Consider the following 26988-nt stretch of genomic DNA (forward strand, 5'->3'; position numbering starts at 1 on the left):
AGTCGGGCCAAAGACAGGAAGTCGGCAGCACTGATCTCACACACACACAAAAAACACACTAAAAAGTGGCTTACTGACAAAGAAAGAAACCGACGGCCTGGACCGTGTTGTGAGTACGACGCCCCGGCTCTCTTGACCCTGTTGTTGTGGACTTAGACTTGCTTCAGTGCTGGATTATACTGCCTGTTAGACACCAGAGCATAAAAAGGGATTATTCAAATGTTTCCTATCGGACTATAAGGGTTTAGTTTGGGAAATCATTTAGGATAGGGTTTTTTTTGACAAGAGGCGACAAATTCAAGGGAGGCTCATTTAAAATACTGTTCTAGAGGACAATTCTATACTTGAAAGGCACTTTCCAAGACTACAGGTACAAGTCCTGCACTTTTAATCTAAAATATTTGAAATGCTTTTGGTCATTTTTTCATTTATTCTATTTGTTTCGCATTCTTTTCATATGTAGTCAGTAAAATTTTTTGCATTTTTTATATTCAGTTGGTCCATTTAAAAAAAGAATACACAAAATAAATTTTTTATATTAATTTTATATTCCATATTATTTAAATAAAATATATGTTTTATTTCCCCATTATATAAATTTGCATTCAAATTGTATAGAAGATAATTAAAAATATCTATTAAGTTACATTTTTTTATATACATGAGCGTACAAATTGTAAAAAAAAATGTATATGATTTGTTTTGTTACATATATACATTATCATTAAAATTGTATAAAATATAAATCACATTATTTTGATAATGATCAAAATTGTATAGAAGATATATTATTTTGTTACATATATTTCCATATACATTATCATTCAAATTGTATAAAAGATAATTACATTTGTTTTGTTACACATATGTTTTGATATATATAATCATTAAAATTGTATAAAATATAATTTTGTTAAATATATTTTCATATACATTATCATTCAAATTGCATAAAAGACAATTGTTTATTTATTAATTTGTTGTTACATTTTTAGGGTTAAATAGGATATATTTAGAAGATAATTAAGTTACATTTTTTTATATACATGAGCGTACAAATTGTAAAAAAAAAATACATGATTTGTTTTGTTACATATATACATTATCATTAAAATTGTATAAAAGATAAATCACATTATTTTGATATACATGATCAAAATTGTATAAAAGATATATTATTTTGTTACATATATTTTCAAATACATTATTAAAATTGTATAAAAGATAATTACATTTATTTTGTTACACATATGTTTTGATATATATAATCATTAAAATTGTATAAAATATAATTTTGTTAAATATATTTTCATATACATTATCATTCAAATTGCATAAAATTAAGTTGTTTATTAATTTGTTGTTACATTTTTAGGGTTAAATAGGATATATTTAGAAGATAATTAAGTTACATTTTTTTTATATACATGAGCGTACAAATTGTAAAAAAAAAATTACATGATTTGTTTTGTTACATATATACATTATCATTAAAATTGTATAAAAGATAAATCATATTATTTTGTTACATATATGTTTTGATATACATTATCAACATTTTATAAAATATATATATATTTTTACATATATTTTCATATACATTATTAAAATTGTATAAAAATAATTACATTCATTTTGTTACACATGTTTTGATATATATAATCATTAAAATTGTGTAAAATATAATTTTGTTAAATATATTTTCATATACATTATCATTCAAATTGCATAAAAGATAATTAAGTTGTTTATTATATTAATTTGTTGTTACATTTTTAGGGTTAAATAGGATATATTTAGAAGATAATTAAGTTAAATTTTTTTTATATACATGAGCGTACAAATTGTAAAAAAAAAAAATTACATGATTTGTTTTGTTACATATATACATTATCATTAAAATTGTATAAAAGATAAATCACATTATTTTGTTACGGATATATGTTTTGATATACATTATCAAAATTTTATAAAATATATATATATTTTTACATATATTTTCATATACATTATTAAAATTGTATAAAGATAATTATTTTGTTACACATATGTTTTGATATATATAATCATTAAAATTGTATAAAATATAATTTTGTTGAATATATGTTCATATACATTATCATTCAAATTGCGTAAAAGATAATTAAGTTGTTTATTTATCAATTTGTTGTTACATTTTTAAGGTTGAATAGGATATATTTAGTTGTTGCCAGAAAAAGTCACCTAGGAGGACAAGGCCTAAATCATTAAACTTGTTTATTGTTATTCATATTTTTCTAACTGTTTATTAAATACCTCATAGTGAGGCACCATGTGGTCCATTTCAAACACCCCCTTCCGTTACCAAATACGGCTCCTAGTCTGATTTTCCCAACAGTCAATAGAGCGACGCCTCAGGTTCAGCAACACAATCAAACACACAAAAGCGGCGTCACCATGGCCACGGCCAGCTCAGAAGACGAAAAGTCTCAGCGTCCCTCCTTTGGGGACCACCGCCTGGTCAACAAAGCTCTCAGAAGGCTGGAAAAGCTCCACAAGTTGTGCGGCGACCCGCGTTTGGGTCTCAAGTCCAGCCCGCCCTTTCTTCTCGAGCTGGTTCCGGATACCGCGTCTCAGCTCAGACGGGTCTGGGAGCCCTACCGAGGCATCGGGGCAGTAATGGGCCGAGCCGCCGGCGGGGAGGAGGGCATGTACTTGAGGCTCCACGTGAGGAACCTGCTGGATAAGACGGACCGGGCCTTGCTGCTATTCAAAGAAGGGAGGGAAAAGATGTTTGACGAGACGTCCAGATGTAGGTAAGAAAACATCTAATGTCATCAATAATTGGATTATATAACAACTGCTATAATTACAACAGTTTTTGTTTTGCTTAGAAAGAAAATTGTATATGCCAAACTAACAATCTGTTTTTATATATACCGTATTTCCTTGAATTGCCACCGGGGCGCTAATTAATTTAAAACCTCTTCTCACTAAGATGTTGGAAGCGGGGATCGAACCTGCAACCCTCAAGTTGCTGGCACGGCCGCTCTACCAACCGAGCTGTACCGCCCCAGTACAAGATTAATTTATTTAAACACTGCAATACAAAAACAGGAAAACAAAGGGCGCGCACAATGGCGGATAACAAACTAGGCTCTACTCAAAAACCGAAAAAACAGCACAATGGCATGGCCATATACAAATAAATTAAAGATACTATCTATGGCACAAAGCGAAACAAAAACTTGCACTGAGGCATAAATACAAAAGGTCTTACGTGGCCAAACAAAAAACAGCGTGGCGAGGCATGAAGGTCGGCAAGGAAAGGTAGGTGCATGGTCATGAGGGTTCAATACAAAGTCCGGTAGGTAGGTAAAGTTCCCAGGCCGAGGCGTGACTAGGAGACTACTTGGAAACTAATGGGTTACTATGGAAACAAATAAAACCAGGAAGTGCAAATCGGGAAACAAGATTTCAAAAAACAAAACATAACACGATCAAACATAAAACCTGAGTCACAGGCATGACGACCGCAAAGACAAGATACCGTATTTCCTTGAATGGCCACCGGGGCGCTAATTAATTCAAAACCTCTTCTCACTCCCGCACTTACCAAAGACATGCAGTAAAAATTTGAGTGTGATGTAAAGATACCATCGTGAAAAGCACATTTAATTAAAAAATTTTTATGGTCTTACCTTTACTTATAAATAAAGTCCATGCCAGCTCCTTCTGATCAAAAGCGTCGACTTGTTTATAGAAGTCTTCCTTATCTTTCTTCAGTTTTATAAGTCTCTCTGTCTCGATGGAGATCTTCCTTTATTACCTTCGATTGAAAGTGTAATTTAGAAAACTGCAATCAGACCGCTGCTATCAGTTAGCTCGGCTCCTCGACAAAATTATCTTGGACAACTCCCCCTCCCGTTCTGCTCCGTGGGTGATCTCTTTATCCCACCGCTGCCACCAGGAAGTGTTATTGTATAAGTACTACACTGTGTATTTGGGACTGGAACATGCTTTATTTCAGCCTAGTTGTTTACATAGCCAGCATAGGAGTGTTACATCCTAAAAGGTCCGTCATGCACCCCCAGCGTCAATTCCTTCCCAGCACATATCACGTCACTCATTGTCACTTCTTCTGCAGTCGAGTAGTCACAAGAAGGATCACTAGCGCCCTCTACCACCAGGAAGCCTTAATGACTCATATTTGACACACGCAGCTATGGTATGTTAATAAAATTTGTCTGCTTACTGTTCTTTGATAGCTTGGACCTTAAATCCTACTGAATAGTTCTTAATCTTCTTCCCTTTATGTGATTTCAAGTTATTGAAATCAGCCTCCTCCATTTTGAAAATGATGACAGGGGAAGTGTCACTCGTGACGTGACGAGTTTGACCCGGTGGTATTACTAAAAATGCGCTAATTATTTTGTGAAGCGAGTTTGACCCGGAAGTAATTAAAGGAAATACGTTATATATAAAAAAAATACAAACAAATGCAGCTTTAAAACATCAATGCCCAGTTTTGACAGATAATTAGTACATGTTATTCAAAACTATTGTTAGGAGAAATTAGTTGGAATGGAATTGTAATTATTATTTTGAAATAACAATTTAATAAAAATAAAAAGCCATTTGAATTTATTTAAATACATTTTTTCAAATACAGTGACATTTTTTTTTTAAATAATATAAATACAACAAATAAAAAAAATAAATACATACATTATTAAATCAAATATAACATAAAAAATATTACTTTACAAATTCATTAAAAATGTTAATTTTGAAAGGATTTTCAACAACATCATACACATTTGACAGATAATTAGTACATGTTATTCAAAATTATTGTTAGGAGAAATTAGTTGGAATGGAATTGTAATTATTATTTTTAAATAACAATTTAATAAAAATAAAAAGTAATTTGAATTTATTTAAAAAAATACATTTTTTCAAATACAGTGAAAACATTTTTTTTTAAATAATATAAATACAACAAATTAAAAAAATAAATACATACATTATTACATTAAATATAACAAAAAATATTACTTTACAAATTCATTAAAAAAATGTTAATTTGGAAAGGATTTTCAACAACATCATACACATTTGACAGATAATTAGTACATGTTATTCAAAACTATTGTTAGGAGAAATTAGTTGGAATGGAATTGTAATTATTATTTTTAAATAACAGTTTAATAAAAATAAAAAGTAATTTATTTAAAAAAATAAATGTTTTCAAATACAGTGAAAACAATTTTTTTTAAATAATATAAATACAACAAATTAAAAAAATAAATACATACATTATTACATTAAATATAACATAAAAAATATTACTTTACAAATTCATTAAACATTTTAATTTTGAAAGGATTTTCAACAACATCATACACAGCTTATTTAAACTGTAAAAAAACAAAAAAAACTTCTCTAAAGAACGCGTGACATTTAGTGCAGAGTAAAGACTTTGACCAATGGAAAACTTTGTGGTATTTAGCAGAAACTCACCGTCAGCCGAATGCATCCTGTTTGCACAAACATCTTTGTGTTTTGTTTCCATCTCAGGAGGAACTTGACCAAGATGTCCTTGCTCTTCAGTCACATGCTGTGGGAACTCAAGGCCCTTTTTCCTGGGGAACGTTACCACGGCGACACCTACACGGTCATGCAGAAGGAAGCAAGGAGGTTTTGGAGGATGACTTTTGCCAACAAGTGAGACGTGTGTTTTGGTTTTTTTCATCCGCACCGGCTGTTTCTTAGCTCTTGTTGTGCGACGGTCTGCTTCTGGCGTGTTTACAGGTGCGTCGTGCGCTGGAGGGGCTTTGCAGAGCAGCTGAGGAGAGTGCACCCCTTTGAGGAGGGGATGGAGTCCATGGCGCTGAAGTCCACCATCGATCTCACCTGCAACGACCACATCTCTGTCTTTGAATTTGACATCTTCACCAGGCTTTTTCAGGCAATTTTCTACTATTTTATACAAGCACACTGATGATTACAGGATGGGAAACGGCACAACTTTGCAAAATACTGCCCACGTTTCCATATGAGTTGGGAAATTGTGTTGGATGTAAATATAAACAGAATACAATGATTTGCAAATCCCTTTCAAGCCATATTCAGTTGAATATGCTACAAAGACAACATATTTGATGTTCAAACTCATAAACTTTTTTTTTTTTTTTCAAATAATCTTTAACTTTACAAGTTGATGCCAGCAACACGTGACAAAGAAGTTGGGAAAGGTGGCAATAAATACTGATAAAGTTGAGGAATTCTCATCAAACACTTATTTGGAACATCCCACGGGTGTGCAGGCTAATTGGGAACAGGTGGGTGCCATGATTGGCTATAAAAGCAGCTTCCATGAAATGCTAAGTAATTCACAAACAAGGATGGGGCGAGCTGTCGTATTTTACGTTTCATAATGCGCCACACATTTTCGATGGGAGACATCTCTGGACTGCAGGCGGGCCAGGAAAGTACCCGCACTCTTTTACTACGAAACTACACTGTTATAACACGTGGCTTGGCATTGTCTTGCTGAAATAAGCAGGGGCGTCCATGATAACGTTGCTTGGATGACAACATACGTTGCTCCAAAACCTGTATGTACCTGTCAGCATTAATGGTGCCTTCACAGATGTATAAGTTACCCATGCTTTGGGCACTAATACACCCCCATACCATCACAGATGCTGGCTTTTGAACTTTGCGCCTATAACAATCCGGATGGTTATTTTCCTCTTTCTACCGGAGGACACCACGTCCTCTGTTTCCAAATATAACTTGAAATGTGGACTTGTCAGACCACAGAACACCTTTCCACTTTGCATCAGTCCATCTTAGGTGAGCTCGAGCCCAGCGAAGCCAGCGGCGTTTCTGGGTGTTGTTGATAAATGGGTTTGGCTTTGCATAGTAGAGTTTTAACTTGCACTTACAGATGTAACGACCAACTGTAGTTACTGACAGTGGTTTTATGAAGTGTTCCTGAGCCCATGTGGTGATATCCTTTACACACTGATGTCAGTTTTTGATGCAGTACCGCCTGAGGGGTCAAAAGTCCGTAATATCATTGCTTACGTGCAGTGATTTCTCCAGATTCTCTGAACTTTATGATGATTTTACGGACCGTAGATGGTAAAATCCCTAAATTCCTTGCAATAGCTCGTTGAGAAATGTTGTTCTAAAACAGTTTGACAATTTGCTTACAAAGTGGTGACCCTCACCCCATCCTTGTTTGTGAATTACTTAGCATTTCATGGAAGCTGCTTTTATACCCAATCATGGCACCCACCTGTTCCCAATTAGCCTGCACACCTGTGGGATGTTCCAAATAAGTGTTTGATGAGCATTCCTCAACTTTATCAGTATTTATTGCCACCTTTCCCAACTTCTTTGTCACGTGTTGCTGGCATCAAATTCTAAAGTTAATGATAATTTGCAAAAAAAAAAAAAATGTTTGTCAGTTTGAACATCAAATATGTTGTCTTTGTAGCATATTCAACTGAATATGGCTTGAAAAGGATTTTCAAATCATTGTATTCTGTTTATATTTACATCTAACAGAATTTCTCAACTCATATGGAAACAGGGTTAGTACATAATTTTTTTACATTGGAAAAAGTCAGTGTTCAAAAACAAGCAAAAAATAAATACAAAAAATGAGGGGTATTTTACTTGAACTAAGCAGAATTATCTGAACCCAAAAGTACCTTCAAATAAGTATATTCACACTAATAACAAGTGTACTTTTCTTGGTAGAAATAAAAATAAGACCTTTTTGTTCAATATGTTGAAAAATATTCTTAAATAAATACAAGTGCCATTATTTTGACATAATGAAATGCACACGGCATCATGATTTTTTTCCATGCCTGAAGTAAGAAATTATTACTTTAAAAAAGTTGTTTTATACCTGTGAGTGTAAAACAATCGATAATATTAAAAAAACCGATGAACTATAGTCCAAAATAAAAAATAAGCGCAAAAATTATGACAAAAGGTGAAGCTGTATTTAAATTTTAATATAATAATTTAAGAAAATTTTTGATTTAGTATGAATTTAGTTAGAATGTATTATTTTAAGACTGTGTAATTGTATGTAAATGTATATTTCATCAGTTTTTTTTTACTCTTTTTTTTGCAGTATTTATTTTTGTAATTAGTCTGGCCAAGGCCTTGATCATATTTTTTTGTGATTAACACATGCTTTCATATCATTTGACAAGTTTTATCCTGTAAAACTGGTAGGCTAAATATAATTATTGATAGGGATGTCCGATAATATCAGATTGCCGATCGTATCGGCCGATAAATGCTTTAAAATGTAATGTCGGAAATTATCGGTATCGGTTTCCAAAAGTAAAATTCATGACTTTTTAAAACGGTGCTGTGTATACGGACTTAGGGAGAAGAAAAAGTGAAGTGAATTATATTTATATAGCGCTTTTCTCAAAGTGACTCAAAGCGCTTTACATAGTGAAACCCAATATCTAAGTTACATTTAAAGCAGTGTGGGTGGCACTGGGAGCAGGTGGGTAAAGTGTCTTGCCCAAGGACACAACGGCAGTGACTAGGATGGCGGAAGCGGGAATCGAACCTGCAACCGTCAAGTTGCTGGCACGGCCGCTCTACCAACCGAGCTAAACAGAGCGCTAATAAAACCTTAAAGGTACTGCCTTTGCGTGCCGAACCAGTCAGATAATATCTACGGCTTTACACACACACACAAACACACACACACAAGTGAAGTGAAGTGAATTATATTTATATAGCGCTTTTCTCAAGTGACTCAAAGCGCTTTACATAGTGACACCCAATATCTAAATTACATTTAAACCAGTGTGGGTGTCACTGGGAGCAGGTGGGTAACGTGTCTTACCCAAAGACACAACGGCAGTGACTAGGATGGCGGAAGCGGGAATCGAACCTGCAACCCTCAAGTTGCTGGCACGGCCGCCCTACCAACCGAGCTATACCGCCCCAAGGCATACTTGGTCAACAGCCATACAGGTCACACTGAGGGTGGCTGCATAAACAACTTTAACACTGTTACAAATATGCGCCACACTGTGAACCCACACCAAATAAGAATGACAACCACATCCGCACCGTAACACAATATAAACGCAACAGAACAAATACCCAGAACCCCCTGCAGCACTAACTCTTCCGAGATGCTACAACATACTCCCCCCCAACTCAAACTCCCAAATTCCAAACTGCTGTTTTGAGGCATGTTAAAAAAAAATAATGCGCTTTTTGACTTCAATAATAAATATGGCAGTGCCATGTTGGCATTTTTTTAGGGATGCACCGAAATGAAAATTTGTGTCCGAAGCCGAATAAAATTTAAACTCTTGGCCGAAGGCCGAATAATGAATGCAGTTTTTCACAATTTTTTAATATTGCATAAATAGCCTAGAATAAATATTTAGACATGTTTTTCAAATAAAGTAATTTTTCATTGAATATTGACATTTTTTTATAATCCAGTAGCCTTTGCTTTTCAAAAAAAGTACAAAGTTTTTCATTTATATTAGGCCTTCAAACAAAACATGCATTCCAAAAAAAAATAAAGTGCATTAAAGTGGATAAACCCACAACAAATGAATTATTGTCCTTTTGGCAAAAGTCTGCTTAGCCACAGTAGATATGCTAATAATGTAAACCAGAGATGCCCACACTTTTTCTGCAGGCGAGCTACTTTTCAATTGACCAACTCGAGGGGATCTACCTCATTTATATATATCATTTATATTTATTTATTTATGAAAGAGACATTTTTGTAAACAAGTTAAATGTGTTTAATGATAATACAAGCATGTGTAACACATATAGATGTCTTTCTTTCACAAAGACAAGAATATAAGTTGGTGTATTACCTGATTCTGATGACTTGCATTGATTGGAATCAGACAGTAATGATGATAACGCCCACATTTTCAAATGGAGGAGAAAAAAAGTTGTCCTTTCTGTACAATACCACATGAAAGTGGTTGGTTTTTGGCATCTAATTCATCCAGCTTCCATACACTTTACAAGAAAAACATTGGCGGCAAATTCCGTAGCTTGCTTGATTGACATTCACGGCACCCGAGGGTCTTGTGAGATGACGCTGGCTGCTGCCAGTTCATTATTATGAAAATATGACAGAGAGGAAGGCGAGAAACACTTTTTATTTCAACAGACTTTGGCGCCGTCCCTTTCGTCAAAACTCTAGAGGCCGACTGCACATTTCCTATCTTCACAATAAAAGCCCTGCTTCATGCTGCCTGCGCTAACAAAATAAGAGTCTCGGAAAGCTGGCGTGCACAATTGATGTGCACGCCAGCTTTCTGAGGGATCGCTTGTGCACGCCAGTTTTCCCAGACTCTGTATTTAGTTAGCGCAGGCAGCATGAAGCAGGGCTTTTATTGTGAAGATAGGAAATGTGCAGTCGGCCTTTAGAGTTTTGACGGAAGGTACGGCGCGAGAGTCTGTTGAAATAAAAAGTGTTTCTCGCCTTCCTCTCGGTCATATTTTCATAATAATGATCTTGCAGCAGCCAGCGTCATCTCACAAGACCCTCCGGTACCGTGAATGTCATTTAAGTGACGTCTTGGTGAAGATTGATGATCACTCATTTTTAGGTCTATTTTTTTAAAAAGACTGGCTCGAGATCGACTGACACACCCCCCGCGGTCGACTGGTAGCTCGCGATCGACGTAATGGGCACCCCTGATGTAAACAGAAGGCTCAAGTAAATCTCAATAAGTGTGTGCTTGTAACCTCTTGCACTTATACAGGTAGCCTACACAACAGGCTAATAATGTAAACAGAGGCCCCACTAAATCTCAATAAGTGTGTGCTTGTAACCTCATACACTTATACAGGTACACAACATATCCCAACGTCACTGCACGTTGGTTGATTGCGTCACCGCGTCAAAAAAATTGCGTCACACGCCACTATTCGGCCTTGTTTTTAACTCATTCCACCGAAGGCCGAACGTGGCTTTTTTTGCCATATTCGGCCGAATATATTCGGTTACCGATTAATCGGTGCATCCCTAATTTTTTTCCATAACTTGAGTTGATTTATTTTTGGGGAAAACATTGTTTAATGCATCCAGCGGGGCATCACAACAAAATGAGGCATAATAATGCGTTAATTCCACGACTGTATATATCGGTATCGGTAATTAAGAGTTGGACAATATCGGCAAAAAAGGCATTATCGGACATCTCTAATTCTTGAACAGCATTACAGTCAAGTAAGATCACTAATTCAGTGTTAATATTTGAGTACTCAATAGTGGAAAAGTTGGGTTGAAAAGGTTAAAAAAACGCCTGGTACGAACCGCACTGTGGAAACTGCATTTCGAACGGTGTCTCGAAATGATGGAAGCCTTCTGATACATCTCCCCTCTGACCTCTGACCTCTGCCCTTCAGCCCTGGAGCTCCCTCCTGAGGAACTGGAACCAGCTAGCAGTGAGCCACCCGGGCTACATGGCCTTCCTCACCTACGAGCAGGCAGTGGCTCGCCTGCAACACTCCCTGCACAGGCCTGGAAGGTGACCCACACACATGACATCAGGGGTGTCCAAAGTGCGGCCCGCCACACATTCTGGAAATGCTGTTGCAAAAAAATAAAACAAAACATTAAAAACATTGAAATGAGGTGAAATCTAACCAGAAAAAGTTGCAATGTTGACACAAAGCTGCCATGCAGGCTGTTTTTTTTTTTCTTCTGACTTTATTTTACCATGTAAAAACCATCGGGGCGGTATAGTTCGGTTGGTAGCCAGCAACTTGAGGGTTGCAGGTTCGATCCCCGCTTCAGCCATACTAGTCACTGCCGTTGTGTCCTTGGGCAAGACACTTTACCCACCTGCTCCCAGTGCCACCCACACTGCTTTAAATGTCAAAATTAGATATTGGGTTTCACTATATAAAGCGCTTTGAGTCACTAGAGAAAAGCGCTATATAAATATAATTCACACTTCACTTTATTTTTACCATGAATTGATTAACGTGGACCCCGACTTAAACAAGTTGAAAAACTAATTCGGGTGTTACCATTTTGTGGTCAATTGTACGGAATATGTACTGTAAAATCTACTAATTACAAGTTTCAATCAATCTATTATTATTTTTTTATTGTGCCACTGCTCAACAAAAAATGACCAAAAAAATCCATGTTATAATGAATTATTTTCAAAGCTCCAATTAGTTAAAAAAATTCACTTTAAAATGTTTTATGTGGTAAATATTGCATACGTTGTGCAGTTGCCAAATAAAAACAAAGTTTTCTTCTACAAAAGAGCATAACACCGACAAAATAATAGTTAAAATGTAAAATCGACAAATATATATGTTAAAAAAATTCACTTTAAAATGTTTTATGTGGTAAATATTGCATAAGTTGTGCAGTTGCCAAATAAAAAAATGTCTTCTACTAAAGAGCATAACACCAACAAAATAATAGTTAAAACGTAAAATCGACAGATATATATGTTAAAAAAATTCACTTTAAAATGTTTTATGTGGTAAATATTGCATACATTGTGCAGTTGCCAAATAAAAAAAAAGTTTTCTTTGACAAAAGAGCATAACACCAACAAAATAATAGTTAAAACGTAAAATCGACAGATATATATGTTAAAAAATTTCACTTTAAAATGTTTTATGTGGTAAATATTGCATACTTTGAGCAGTTGCCAAATAAAAACAAAGTTTTCTTTGACAAGAGCATAAAACCAAAAAAATAATAGTTAAAACGTAAAATCGACAGATATATATGTTAAAAAATTTCACTTTAAAATGTTTTATGTGGTAAATATTGCATACTTTGAGCAGTTGCCAAATAAAAACAAAGTTTTCTTTGACAAGAGCATAAAACCAACAAAAATAATAGTTAAAACGTAAAATCGACAGATATATATGTTAAAAAAATTCACTTTAAAATGTTTTATGTGGTAAATATTGCATACATTGTGCAGTTGCCAAATAAAAACAAAGTTTTCTTTGACAAGAGCATAAAACCAACAAAATAATAGTTAAAACGTAAAATCGACAGATATATATGTTAAAAAAATTCACTTTAAAATGTTTTATGTGGTAAATATTGCATACTTTGTTTTTATTTGGCAACTGCTCAAAGTATGCAATATTTAACACATAAAACATTTCAAAGTGAAATTTTTTAACATATATATCTGTCGATTTTACGTTTTAACTATTATTTTGTTGGTTTTATGCTCTTGTCAAAGAAAACTTTGTTTTTATTTGGCAACTGCTCAAAGTTTTCATTGACAAGAGCATAAAACCAACAAAATAATAGTTAAAACGTAAAATCGACAGATATATATGTTAAAAAAATTCACTTTAAAATGTTTTATGCTGTAAATATTGCATACATTGTGCAGTTGCCAAATAAAAACAAAGTTTTCTTTGACAAAAGAGCATAAAACCAACAAAATAGTTAAAACGTAAAATCCACACATATATATGTTAAAAAAATTCACTTTAAAATGTTTTATGTGGTAAATATTGCATATGTTGTGCAGTTGCCAAATAAAAAAGTTTTCTTCTACAAAAGAGCATAACACCAACAAAATAATAGTTAAAACGTAAAATCGACAGATATATATGTTAAAAAAATTTCACTTTAAAATGTTTTATGTGGTAAATATTGCATACTTTGAGCAGTTGCCAAATAAAAACAAAGTTTTCTTTGACAAGAGCATAAAACCAACAAAAATAATAGTTAAAACGTAAAATCGACAGATATATATGTTAAAAAAATTCACTTTAAAATGTTTTATGTGGTAAATATTGCATACATTGTGCAGTTGCCAAATAAAAACAAAGTTTTCTTTGACAAAAGAGCATAAAACCAACAAAATAGTTAAAACGTAAAATCCACACATATGTATGTTAAAAAAATTCACTTTAAAATGTTTTATGTGGTAAATATTGCATATGTTGTGCAGTTGCCAAATAAAAAAGTTTTATTCTACAAAAGAGCATAACACCAACAAAATAATAGTTAAAACGTAAAATCCACATATATATGTTAAAAAAATTCACTTTAAAATGTTTTATGTGGTAAATATTGCATATGTTGTGCAGTTGCCAAATAAAAAAGTTTTCTTCTACAAAAGAGCATAACACCAACAAAATAATAGTTAAAACGTAAAATCGACATATACATATACGTTAAAAAAATTCACTTTAAAATGTTTTATGTGGTAAATATTGCATACGTTGTGCAGTTGCCAAATAAAAACAAAGTTTTCTTTGACAAAAGAGCATAAAACCAACAAAATAATAGTTAAAACGTAAAATCCACAGATATATATGTTAAAAAAATTCACTTTAAAATGTTTTATGTGGTAAATATTGCATACATTGTGCAGTTGCCAAATAAAAACAAAGTTTTCTTTGACAAAAGAGCATAAAACCAACAAAATAATAGTGAAAACGTAAAATCCACATATATATATGTTAAAAAAATTCACTTTAAAATGTTTTATGTGGTAAATATTGCATACGTTGTGCAGTTGCCAAATAAAAACAAAGTTTTCTTCTACAAAAGAGCATAACACCAACAAAATAATAGTTAAAACGTAAAATCGACATACATATATGTTAAAAAAATTCACTTTAAAATGTTTTATGTGGTAAATATTGCATAAGTTGTGCAGTTGCCAAATAAAAACAAAGTTTTCTTTGACAAAAGAGCATAACACCAACAAAATAATACTTAAAACGTAAAATCAACATACATATATGTTAAAAAAATTCACTTTAAAATGTTTTATGTGGTAAATATTGCATACGTTGTGCAGTTGCCAAATAAAAACAAAGTCTTCTTTGACAAAAGAGCATAAAACCAACAAAATAATAGTTAAAACGTAAAATCCACAGATATATATGTTAAAAAAATTCACTTTAAAATGTTTTATGTGGTAAATATTGCATACGTTGTGCAGTTGCCAAATAAAAACAAAGTTTTCTTTGACCAAAGAGCACAAAACCAACAAAATAATAGTTAAAACGTAAAATCCACATATATATGTTAAAAAAATTCACTTTAAAATGTTTTATGTGGTAAATATTGCATACGTTGTGCAGTTGCCAAATAAAAACAAAGTTTTCTTTGACAAAAGAGCATAAAACCAACAAAATAATAGTTCAAACGTAAAATCGACAGATATATATCTGAAGTTGATCTCGTAACTTAGGTGTTGAAAGTTTAAAAAAACAACTAATAAAAATGTATCACTTTCTGAGTGGGGCATTACTCAAAAATAATAAAGAATTAAAATCAATCATTATTGATCTTTTAGGGCTCTAATGACTAAATAGTGAGGTGAATTATATTTATATAGCACTTTTTCTCTAGTGACTCAAAGTGCTTTACTTAGTGACACCCAATATCTAAGTTTACTATTAAAAAAAGATGTTTTTGACAAACAAGCCATAAAACCTTTTTTTTTTTTAAAGTTGATATAGAGATTTACTGTAGGCGTTAAATAGTGAGGTGAATTATATTTATATAGCGCTTTTTCTCTAGTGACTCAAAGCGTTTTACATAGTGACACCCAATATCTAAGTTTACTATTAAAAAAAGATGTTTTTGACAGACAAGCCATAAAACCTTATTTTTTAAAAAAAAAGTTGATATAGAGATTTACTGTAGACGTTAAATAGTGAGGTGAATTATATTTATATAGCGCTTTTTCTCTAGTGACTCAAAGCGCTTTACATAGTGACACCCAATATCTAAGTGACATTCACACCAGTGTGGGTGGCACTGGGAGCAGGTGGGTAAAGTGTCTTGCCCAAGGACACAACGGCAGTGACTAGGAATTGAACCTGCAACCCTCAAGTTGCTGGCACGGCCACTCTACCAACCGAGCTAAAAATAAAAAATAATAAAAATTTGACTTATTAACATTTTAATAATCGAGACCCTTTATGGTCCCTGGGACCCGTAAAAGGTAAAAGACATAATTTGTTATGGTTTGAAAATGCATGCTTTAATTTTTCCATGTGGTCCTCAGTGGAAAAAGTTTGGACACCCCTGCATTAGTTAGATGCTACTTTATTCCTGGCGTTTGAACCCCGGCACTTCCTCAGCTACATCTTCCGTCTGAGCTGCACCCACATGGGCCAGTGGGCCGTAGGACACGTGACCAGCGAAGGCACCATCGTGCAAACCATCCCGGACAACATGCCCCTCATCCAAGCCCTCCTTCGTGGCCTCAATGACGGCCGGTTGGTTTTTACTCTTTTTTTTTTTTTTTTTTTTTTTGGTGCGTGTGTTCTTTTCCGTGCTTCTCCGACCGCCGTATGTGTGTTGGTCAGCTACTTGTATCCCGACGGTCGAGAAGGGAACCCTGACCTCACCACCCTGCCTGAGAAAGGCCAAAAGCGGAAAGTCCAGGTCACACAAGTAAGTGGATTTCTGATACTTTGCTCAAAATTACTCAAGAAGAGTAAGTTGTGGGGTTCCACAAAACTCGGTATTGGGACCTAAATTATTTATACAAATCCCGTTTCCATAAAAATTGGGAAATAGTGTTAGATGTAAATATAAACAGAATACAATGATTTGCAAATCCTTTTCAAGCCATATTCAGTTGAATATGCTACAAAGACAACATATTTGATGTTCAAACTGATAAAAATTTTTTTTGCAAATAATCATTAACTTTAGAATTTGTTGCCAGCAAGACGTGACAAAGAAGTTGGGAAAGGTGGCAATAAATACTGACAAAGTTGAGGAATGCTCATCAAACACTTATTTGGAACATGCCACAGGTGTGCAGGCTAATTGGGAACAGGTGGGTGCCATGATTGGGTATAAAAATAAAAACAGCTTCCCAAATAATGTTCAGTCTTTCACAAACAAGGATGGGGAGAGGGTCACCACTTTGTAAGCAAATTGTCGAACAGTTTTAGAACATTTCTCAACGAGCTATTGCAAGGAATTTAGGGATTTTACCATCTACGGTCTGTAAAATCATCAAAAAGTTCAGAGAATCTGGAGAAATCACTGCACGTAAGCAATGATATTACGGACCTTCGAACCCTCAGGCGGTACTCAATCAAAAACCGACATCTGTGTGTAAAGGATATCACCACATGGGCTCAGGAACACTTCATAAAACCACTGTCAGTAACTACAGTTGGTCGCTACATCTGTAAGAGCAAGTTAAAACTACTATAAGCAAAGCCAAAGCCATTTATCAACAACACCCTGAAAAGTCCGTAATATCATCGCTTATGTGCAGTGATTTCTCCAGATTCTCTGAACTTTTTGATGATTTTACGGACCGTAGATGGTAAAATCCCTAAATTCCTTGCAATAGCTCTTTGAGAAATGTTGTTCTAAAACTGTTTGACAATTGGCTTACAAAGTGGTGACCCTCACCCCATCCTTGTTTGTGAATGACTTAGCATTTCATGGAAGCTGTTTTTATACCCAATCATGGCACCCACCTGTTCCCAATTAGCCTGCACACCTGTGGGATGTTCCATATAAGTGTTTGATGAGCACTCCTCAACTTTATCAGTATTTATTGCCACCTTTCCCAACTTCTTTGTCACGTATTGAAGTGAAGTGAAGTGAAATATTGCTGGAATCAAATTCTAAAGGAAATGATATTCAGCACACAAAAAAAATGTTTATCAGTTTGAACATCAAATATGTTGTCTTTGTAGCAAATTCAACTGAATATGGCTTGAAAAGGATTTTCAAATCATTGTATTCTGTTTATACTTACATCTAACACAATTTCCCAACTCAAGTTGGGAAAGGTGGCAATAATTACTGATAAAGTTGAGGAATGCTCATCAAACACTTATTTGGAACATCCCACAGGTGTGCAGGCTAATTGGGAACAGGTTGGTGCCATGATTGGGTATAAAAGCATCTTCCATGAAATGCTAAGTAATTCACAAACAAGGATGGGGTGAGGGTCACCACTTTGTAAGCTAATCGTCAAACAGTTTTAGATCAACATTTCTCAACGAGCTATTGCAAGGAAACTAGGGATTTTAACATCTACGGTCCATAAAATCATCAAAAAGTTCAGAGAATCTGGAGAAATCACTGCACGTAAACAATGATATTACGGACTTTTGATCCCTCAGGCGGTACTGCATCAAAAACCGACAGTGTGTAAAGGATATCACCACTTGGGCTCAGAAACACTTCATAAAACCACTATCAGTAACTACAGTTGGTTGCTAAATCTGTAAGAGCAAGTTAAAACTCTATTATGCAAAGCAAAACCCATTTATCAACAACACCCAGGAACGCCGCCGGCTTCGCTGGGCTCGAACTCACCTAAGACAGACTGATGCAAAGTGGAAAAGTGTTATGTGGTCTGACGAGTCCACATTTCAAATTATATTTGGAAACTGTGGACATGGTGTCCTTCGGAACAAAGAGGAAAATAACTATCGGATTGTTATAGGCACAAAGTTCAAAAGCCAGCATCTGTGATGGTATGGGGGTGCATTAGTGCCCAAGGCATGGGTAACTTACACATCTGTGAAGGCACCATTAATGCTGAAAGGTACATACAGGTTTTGGAGCAACATATGTTGTCATCCAAGCAACGTTATCATTGTATATACAGTGCTCAATACCGGTGTAGAGCGGAATATACTTTAAGTCAGGGAAAAATAAAACAGAAGCTATTTCATCCTTACAAGCCTCTTTCGCAGGTTTCCCTGCTCTTCAGGAGATTTTACAATATATACAATATAATAAAATCCCCTGAAGAGCAGGGAAACCTGTGAAACAGGCTAGCAGGAAAAAACAGAGGCTATTTCATCCCTGCAAGCCTGCTCTTCTGTACTCTTCAAGGGATTTTCCAATATATATATATATATATATATATATATATATATATATATATATATATATATATATATATATATATATATATATATATATAAAATAAAATCCCCTGAAGAGCAGGGAAACCTGCAGGAAAAAACACAGAGGCTATTTCATCCCTACAAGGCTGCTCTTCTGTACTCTTCAAGGGATTTTACAATATATATATATATATATATATATACACATATATATATATATATATATATATATATATATATATATTAAAATAAAATCCCATGAAGAGCAGGGAAACCTGTGAAACAGGCTTGCAGGAAAAAACACAGAGGCTATTTCATCCCAACAAGCCTGCTCTTCTGTACTCTTCAAGGGATTTTATAATATATATATATATATATATATATATATATATATATATATATATATATATATATATATATATATATATATATATATATATGTATATATTAAAATAAAATCCCTGGAAGAGCAGGTAAACCTGTGAAACAGGCTTGCAGGAAAAAACACAGAGGCTATTTCCTCCCTACAAGCCTGCTCTTCAAGGGATTTTACAATATATATATATATATATATATATATATATATTAAAATAAAATCCCCTGAAGAGCAGGGAAACTTGTGAAACAGGCTTGCAGGAAAAAAAACACAGAGGCTATTTCATCCCTACAAGCCTGCTCTTCAGTACTCTTCAAGGGATTTTACAATATATATATATATTAAGATAAAATCCCCTGAAGAGCAGGGAAACTTGTGAAACAGGCTTGCAGGAAAAAACACAGAGGCTATTTCATCCCTACAAGCCTGCTCTTCTGTACTCTTCAAGGGATTTTACAATATATATATATATATATATATATATATATATATATATATATCAAAATAAAATCCCCTGAAGAGCAGGGAAACCTGCGAAACAGGCTTGTAGGGGATGAAATAACCTTTGTGTTTTTACTACGTGTGTGTGTGTGTGTGTACAGCCCGGCCTCCGACCAGATGTTTTTAACCCAATGCGGCCCCTGAGTCAAAAAGTTTGGGTACCCATGATGTACAGACTTGTGACTGACCTCCATGCATGTCCACCAGGAGCAGTACGACCTCTACTGCGAGGTGGGCGCCTCCTTCCAGATGTGCAAGATCTGTGCAGTGAAGGACAAGGACACTCGCCTCCAGCCTTGTGGTCACCTGCTGTGCCGGAGCTGCCTGGCCAGCTGGCTGGTATGAGCCTGCACTCACGCACACCTGCCTTATGTCCATCTCACCATATCAACATCCAGCAGAAGTCGGCGGGCCACACGTGTCCGTACTGCCGCTGCGACATCAGAGGCACCGAGACGGTCGACATCGAGCCTTATCTACCTGAACACAAGGAGGAGGAGGAGGAGGAAGAAGAGGAGGAGGAGGAGGACGACCATGAGGACGTGGAGTTGTTGATACAGCAAATGGCTGCAATGAGGAAGGTTTGTCTGAGGAGAATTACATGCTGGTTATGGCCAGAGGTGGGTAGAGTAGCCAGAAATTGTACTCAAGTAAGAGTACTGTTATTTTAGAGATGTATTACTCAAGTAAAAGTAAGGAGTAGTCACCCAAATATTTACTTGAGTAAAAGTAAAAAGGATGTTGTGAAAAAACTACTCAAGTACTGAGTAACTGATGAGTAACCTGTTTGTTTAATGATGACGGCAACAAGTAATGCACAAAAACATAAAAATAGCAATGAGCAAATTCAGAACCAGAAGTATCTCTTAAGCAACTAAAACAATAATATATATTAGATAAGAGTACATTAAAATAAAAAAATTAAGGCACATTGAGTCAAAATAACTTAACAGTAGGCATTCAATGATTGATTGATTGATTGAAATTTGTATTAGTAGATTGCACAGTACAGTACATATTCCGTACAATTGACCACTAAATGGTAACACCCCAATAAGTTTTTCAACGTTAATCAATTACTTAATAAATGACCAAGTCGAGGTGATCTACCTCATATATACACACACATATGTATATGTATACATTTATATATACAGTATATAATTTATATTTATTTATTTTGCCGTTTTTGGTGACATGTTAAAGGTGTTTTAATGAATATACATGCATGTTTAACATATAGATTCCTATCTTTCATGAAGACAAGAATATAAGTTGGTGTATTACCTGATTCTGATGACTTGCATTGATTGGAATCAGACAGTATAGTGCTGATAACGTCCATGTTATCAAATGGAGGAGAAAAAAAAGTTCCTCCTTTCCGTCTAATACATCATGAAACTCGGTTTTTAACATCTTGTTTGTCCAGCTTCCATATTGGTTTTTATACACTTTACAAGAAATACATTGGCGGCAAACTTCGTAGTTTGCTAGCTTCTTTGCTCTGGCTTTCGGAGACTCTTATTTTGTTAGCGCAGGCGCCATGGAGCGGCACTTTTATTGTGAAGACAGGAACTGTGCGATCAGTCTTTAGGCTTTTGACGGGAAGTACGGTTGAAATAAAAAGTGTCTTTTTTCATTTGCACTTTTGCTTGATTGATTGAAACTTTTATTAGTAGATTAAACAGTACAGTACATATTCTGTACAATTGACCACTAAATGGTAACACCCCAATAAGTTTTTCAACGTTAATCAATTACTTAATAAATGACCAAGTCAAGGTGATCTACCTCATATATACATACACACATATCATATACAGTATATATATATATATATATATATATATATGTATATATATATATATATATATATATGTATACATTTATATATACAGTATATAATTTATATTTATTTATTTTGCCGTTTTTGTTGACATGTTAAAGGTGTTTTAATGAATATACATGCATGTTTAACACAGATTCCTATCTTTCATGAAGACAAGAATATAAGTTGGTGTATTACCTGATTCTGATGACTTGCATTGTAGTTTTGATAACGTCCACATTTTCAAATGGAGGAGAAAAAAAAGTTCCTCCTTTCCGTCTAATACCACATGAAACTCGTTGGTTTTTAACATCTTGTTTGTCCAGCTTCCATATTGGTTTTTATACACTTTACAAGAAATACATTGGCGGCAAACTTCGTAGTTTGCTAGCTTGTTTGCGCTGGCTTTCGGAGACTCTTATTTTGTTAGCGCAGGCGCGATGGAGCGGCGCTTTTATTGTGAAGACAGGAACTGTGCGATCAGTCTTTAGGCTTTTGACGGGAAGTACGGTTGAAATAAAAAGTGTCTTTTTTCATTTGCACTTTTGATTGATTGATTGAAACTTTTATTAGTAGATTGCACAGTTCAGTACATATTCCGTACAATTGACCACTAAATGGTAACACCCCAATAAGTTTTTCAACTTGTTTAAGTCGGGTCATGTGACCGCCTGGCTCTGTTTGATTGGTCCAACGTCACGTCGCATGTGATTGGTGAAACGCAGACATGCGTAGATCCTATGTTGAAAAACCAAAACAAACATTAATAGAGCGATAAAAAAAAAAGTAGCGAGTAGCGGGCTGAATGTAGATAAATGGAGCGGAGTAAAAGTAGCGTTCCTTCTCTATAAATATACTCAAGTAAAAGTATGTTGCATAAAAACTACTCTTAGAAGTACAATTTATCCCTAAAGTTACTCAAGTAGATGTAACGGAGTAAATGTAGCGCGTTACTACCCACCTCTGGTTATGGCTGTGAGTAACATCAACACAGGGATGATGGACATTCTGAATATTACCTGGTAGGTGGCAGGGGGCGGAGTCACTCATCAGTGACGGCGTCTCTCGGCGACTGGGGACGCCCACGCCGCCTTCCTCATCTGCATGTCCCGAGGTAAGATTCTAGTTTCAAAGAAAACAAGTCTTTGTTGACGTACAAAGAACAGTCTACAAAACCCCCAAACCAGTGAAGTTGGAACGTTGTGTAAATGGTAAATAAAAACTGAATACAATGATTAGCAAATCCTTTTCAAGCTGTATTCAATTGAATAGAGACCGCTGTCAGGACTATGACTTGGATTTGTTTTGCTTCCTCTACGCAAAGGATAATTTGCACGAGCGAGACGTGAGTGTAGGTAGTGAAGTGAAGTCAATCAATCAATCAATGTTTATTTATATAGCCCCAAATCACAAATGTCTCAAAGGACTGCACAAATCATTACGACTACAACATCCTCGGAAGAACCCACAAAAGGGCAAGGAAAACTCACACCCAGTGGGCAGGGAGAATTCACATCCAGTGGGACGCCAGTGACAATGCTGACTATGAGAAACCTTGGAGAGGACCTCAGATGTGGGCAACCCCCCCCCCCCTCTAGGGGACCGAAAGCAATGGATGTCGAGCGGGTCTAACATGATACTGTGAAAGTTCAATCCATAGTGGCTCCAACACAGCCGCGAGAGTTCAGTTCAAAGCGGATCCAAGACAGCAGCGAGAGTCCCGTCCACAGGAAACCATCTCAAGCGGAGGCGGATCAGCAGCGTAGAGATGTCCCCAACCGATACACAGGCGAGCGGTCCATCCTGGGTCTCGACTCTGGACAGCCAGTACTTCATCCATGGTCATCGGACCGGACCCCCTCCACAAGGGAGGGGGGGACATAGGAGAAAAAAGAAAAGAAGCGGCAGATCAACTGGTCTAAAAAGGAGGTCTATTTAAAGGCTAGAGTATACAAATGAGTTTTAAGGTGAGACTTAAATGCTTCTACTGAGGTAGCATCTCGAACTGTTACCGGGAGGGCATTCCAGAGTACTGGAGCCCGAACGGAAAACGCTCTATAGCCCGCAGACTTTTTTTGGGCTCTAGGAATCACTAATAATAAGTGAATTATATTTATATAGCGCTTTTTCTCTAGTGACTCAAAGCGCTTTACATAGTGAAACCCAATATCTAAGTTACATTTTAAAGCAGTGTGGGTGGCACTGGGAGCAGGTGGGTAAAGTGTCTTGCCCAAGGACACAACGGCAGTGACTAAGATGGTGGAAGCGGGGATCGAACCTGCAACCCTCAAGTTGCTAGCACGGCCGCTCTACCAACCGAGCTATACCGCCCCAGTACATGATTAATGTATTTAAACACTGCAATACAAAAACAGGGGGAAAAAAAGGGCGCGCACAACGGCGGATAACAAACTAGTCTCGTCAAAAACCGAAAAAACAGCACAATGGCATGGCCATATACAAATAAACTGAAGATACTATCTATGGCACAAAGCGAAACAAAAACTTGCACTGAGGCATAAATACAAAAGGTCTTACGTGGCCAAACAAAAAACAGCGTGGCGAGGCATGAAGGTCGGGAAGGAAAGGTAGGTGCGTGGTCATGAGGGTTCAATACAAAGTCCGGTCGGTAGGTAAAGTTCCCAGGCCGAGGCGTGACTAGGAGACTAGGTGGAAACTAATGGGTTACTATGGAAACAAATAAAACCAGGAAGTGCAAAACGGGAAACAAGATTTCAAAAAACAAAAACATGATCAAACATAAAACCTGAGTCACAGGCATGACGACCGCAAAGACCAGATACCGTATTTCCTTGAATTGGCACCGGGGCGCTAATTAATTTAAAACCTCTTCTCACTCCTGCACTTACCAAAGGCATACGGTAAAAGTAAGCATGCGCTAATTATTTTAAAACCTCTTCTCACTCCGGCACTTACCAAAGGCATGCAGTAAAAGTTTGAGTGTGATGTAAGCTTAGACCTTAAATCCTACTGAATAGCTCTTAATCTTCTTCCCTATATGCGATTCCAAATGACCGGTATTGAAATCAGCCTCCTCCATTTTGAAAATGATGACAGGGGAAGTGTCACTCGTGACGTGACGAGTTTGACCAGGCGGTAATTCAAGGCAGGCGCATACTATATGCCCTGCGGCAATTCAAGGAAATACAGTACTTAACATTTGAACTGATAAACTTTGATATTTTTTGCAAATATTCGCTCATTTGGAATTGAGGCCTGCAACATGTTTCAAAAAAGCTGTCACACGTGGCAAAAAAGACTGAGAAAGTCGAGGAATGCTCATCAAACACTTATATGGAACATCCGACAGATGAACAGGTTTATTTGGAACAGGTGGGTGCCATGATTGGGTATAAAAGCAGCTTCCATGAAATGCTCAGTCTTTGACAAACAAGGATGGGGTCACCACTTTGTGAACAAATGCGTGAGCAAATTGTCCCAACAGTTTCACAACATTTCTCAACGAGCTATTGCAAGGAATTTAGGGATTTCACCATCTACGGTCCGTACTGCATCAAAAACCGACATCAGCGTGTAAAGGATATCACCACATGGGCTCAGGAACACTTCATAAAACCACTGTCAGTAACTACAGTTGGTCGCTACATCTGTATGTGCAAGTTAAAACTCTACCATGCAAAGCCAAACCCACTCATCAACAACACCCAGAAACGCTGCTGCAAGGCCTCAGGCTGTACTGCATCAAAAAGCGACATCAGCGTGTAAAGGATATCACCACATGGGCTCAGGAACACTTCATAAAACCACTGTCAGTAACTACAGTTTGTCGCTACATCTGTAAGTGCAAGTTAAAACTCTGCTATGCCATTTATCAACAACACCCAGAAACGCCGCTGGCTTCACTAGGCCCGAGCTCACCTATGATGGACTAATGCAAAGTGGAAAAGTGTTCTGTGATCTGACGAGTCCACATTTCAAATTGTTTTTGGAAACTGTGGACGTCGTGTCCTACGGACCAAAGAGGAAAAGAGCCACCCGGATTGTTACAGGCGCAAAGTTCAAAAGCCAGCATGTGTGATGGTATGGGGGTGCATTAGTAACTGGTAACTAGTAATTGGGTAACTTACACATCTGTGAAGGCACCATTAATGGTGAAAGGTTCATACAGGTTTTGGAGCAACATATGTTGCCATCCCAGCAATGTCTTTTTCATGCAAGACAACACCAAGCCAGGTGTTACAACAGCGTGGCTTCGTAGTAAAAGAGTGCTGGTACTAGACTGACCTGCCTGTAGTCCAGACCTGTCTCCCATTGAAAATGTGTGGCGCATTATAAAGTGTAAAATACCACAACAGATACTGTTCAACAAATTAAGCAGTACATCAAGCAAGAATGGGAAAGAATTGCACCTGAAAAGCTTCGAAAATTGGTCTCCTCAGTTCCCAAACCTTTACTGAGTGTTGTTAAAAGGAAAGGCCATGTAACACATTGGTAAAAATGCCAACTTTTTTGCAATGTGTTGCTGGCATTAAATTCTAAGTTAATGATTATTTGCAAAAACAAATTACGTTCCTCAGTTCGAACATTAAAAATCTTGTCTTTGCAGTCTATTCAACTGAATATTTTCAGAGTGAGTTGGTGACGAACCCCAAGATGCATAGACAGATTCAGGCATTGAACAGGAAAACATGATTTAATTAAAATATCAGAATAAGAACAAACAAAAGGGTCTTTAGCATGGAAGCTAGCAAGAAACAAAAAGGGACCTAGCGTGGAACATAGCAGGTAGCAAACAGAAGTCGTTACTTGTAGAGTGAAAACAAAACGGACGCAGGGAACAAAAAACAGTAAGCTACAAACAGATACCTAAAAAATAGCTTACCGCTACGCTGCAATGACTCGACAGGAGCGACAATACGGAAGTCATCGACAAGACAATAAACCAGCCCTGACAGGAAGACAAATCAGGTACAAATAGGAGCGGGCTGATTGACACCAGGTGTGGCCAGGATTCCAATCAGCCGCATCTGAGGGGAAAAAAAGCACAAACAGGAAGCTGAACCAGAATAAGAGTGCTGAGAGGAACTAAGGACAGGAAATAAACAGAAAGAGGAAAAACTAAAACACAAACAAACTGTCAGTGGCAAGCCTGACAAATATAGGTTGAAAAGGATTTTCAAATCGTTGTTTTCTGTTTTTATTTACTATTTAGACAATGTGCCAACTTAACTGGTTTTGGGTTTAAAGCAGTTTGAACATAATATAATTGTGTTTCTTTGTGCAGGGAAGGGAGTCTGATCCTGACTAAACAAACAGGAAAGACATGGAGGGGTCGAGTGTTACTGTAATAGAGCTGATAAAACACAAATAATGTATATACTCTGTAAACTATTCCAATTGTGAATAAAAAATGCATTTGTTTTTC

At 36.0% G+C, this 26988-nt stretch overlaps 1 protein-coding gene across 3 annotated transcripts; it reads left to right on the top strand.

The window, feature by feature from the left end:
* cblc (Cbl proto-oncogene C, E3 ubiquitin protein ligase) lies at positions 1 to 26988 on the top strand. 3 transcript variants are annotated; one of them, XM_061915042.1, is made up of 11 exons: positions 1 to 109; positions 2378 to 2795; positions 5560 to 5706; positions 5794 to 5950; positions 11428 to 11549; positions 16123 to 16260; positions 16351 to 16438; positions 19961 to 20092; positions 20152 to 20334; positions 22608 to 22695; positions 26848 to 26988. In XM_061915042.1, the coding sequence occupies exons 2-10, from the start codon at positions 2437 to 2439 to the stop codon at positions 22635 to 22637; spliced, it is 1356 nt and encodes a 451-aa protein (XP_061771026.1). In that variant the 5' UTR covers positions 1 to 109; positions 2378 to 2436; the 3' UTR covers positions 22638 to 22695; positions 26848 to 26988. The 3 variants fall into 3 exon arrangements, with proteins under 3 accessions (XP_061771026.1, XP_061771025.1, XP_061771027.1); XM_061915041.1 differs by having other exon boundaries at positions 26 to 370; XM_061915043.1 differs by having other exon boundaries at positions 27 to 370; positions 20155 to 20334.

The sequence above is a fragment of the Nerophis ophidion genome, linkage group LG11, assembly GCF_033978795.1.
Source record: "Nerophis ophidion isolate RoL-2023_Sa linkage group LG11, RoL_Noph_v1.0, whole genome shotgun sequence".
Lineage (NCBI taxonomy): Eukaryota > Metazoa > Chordata > Actinopteri > Syngnathiformes > Syngnathidae > Nerophis > Nerophis ophidion.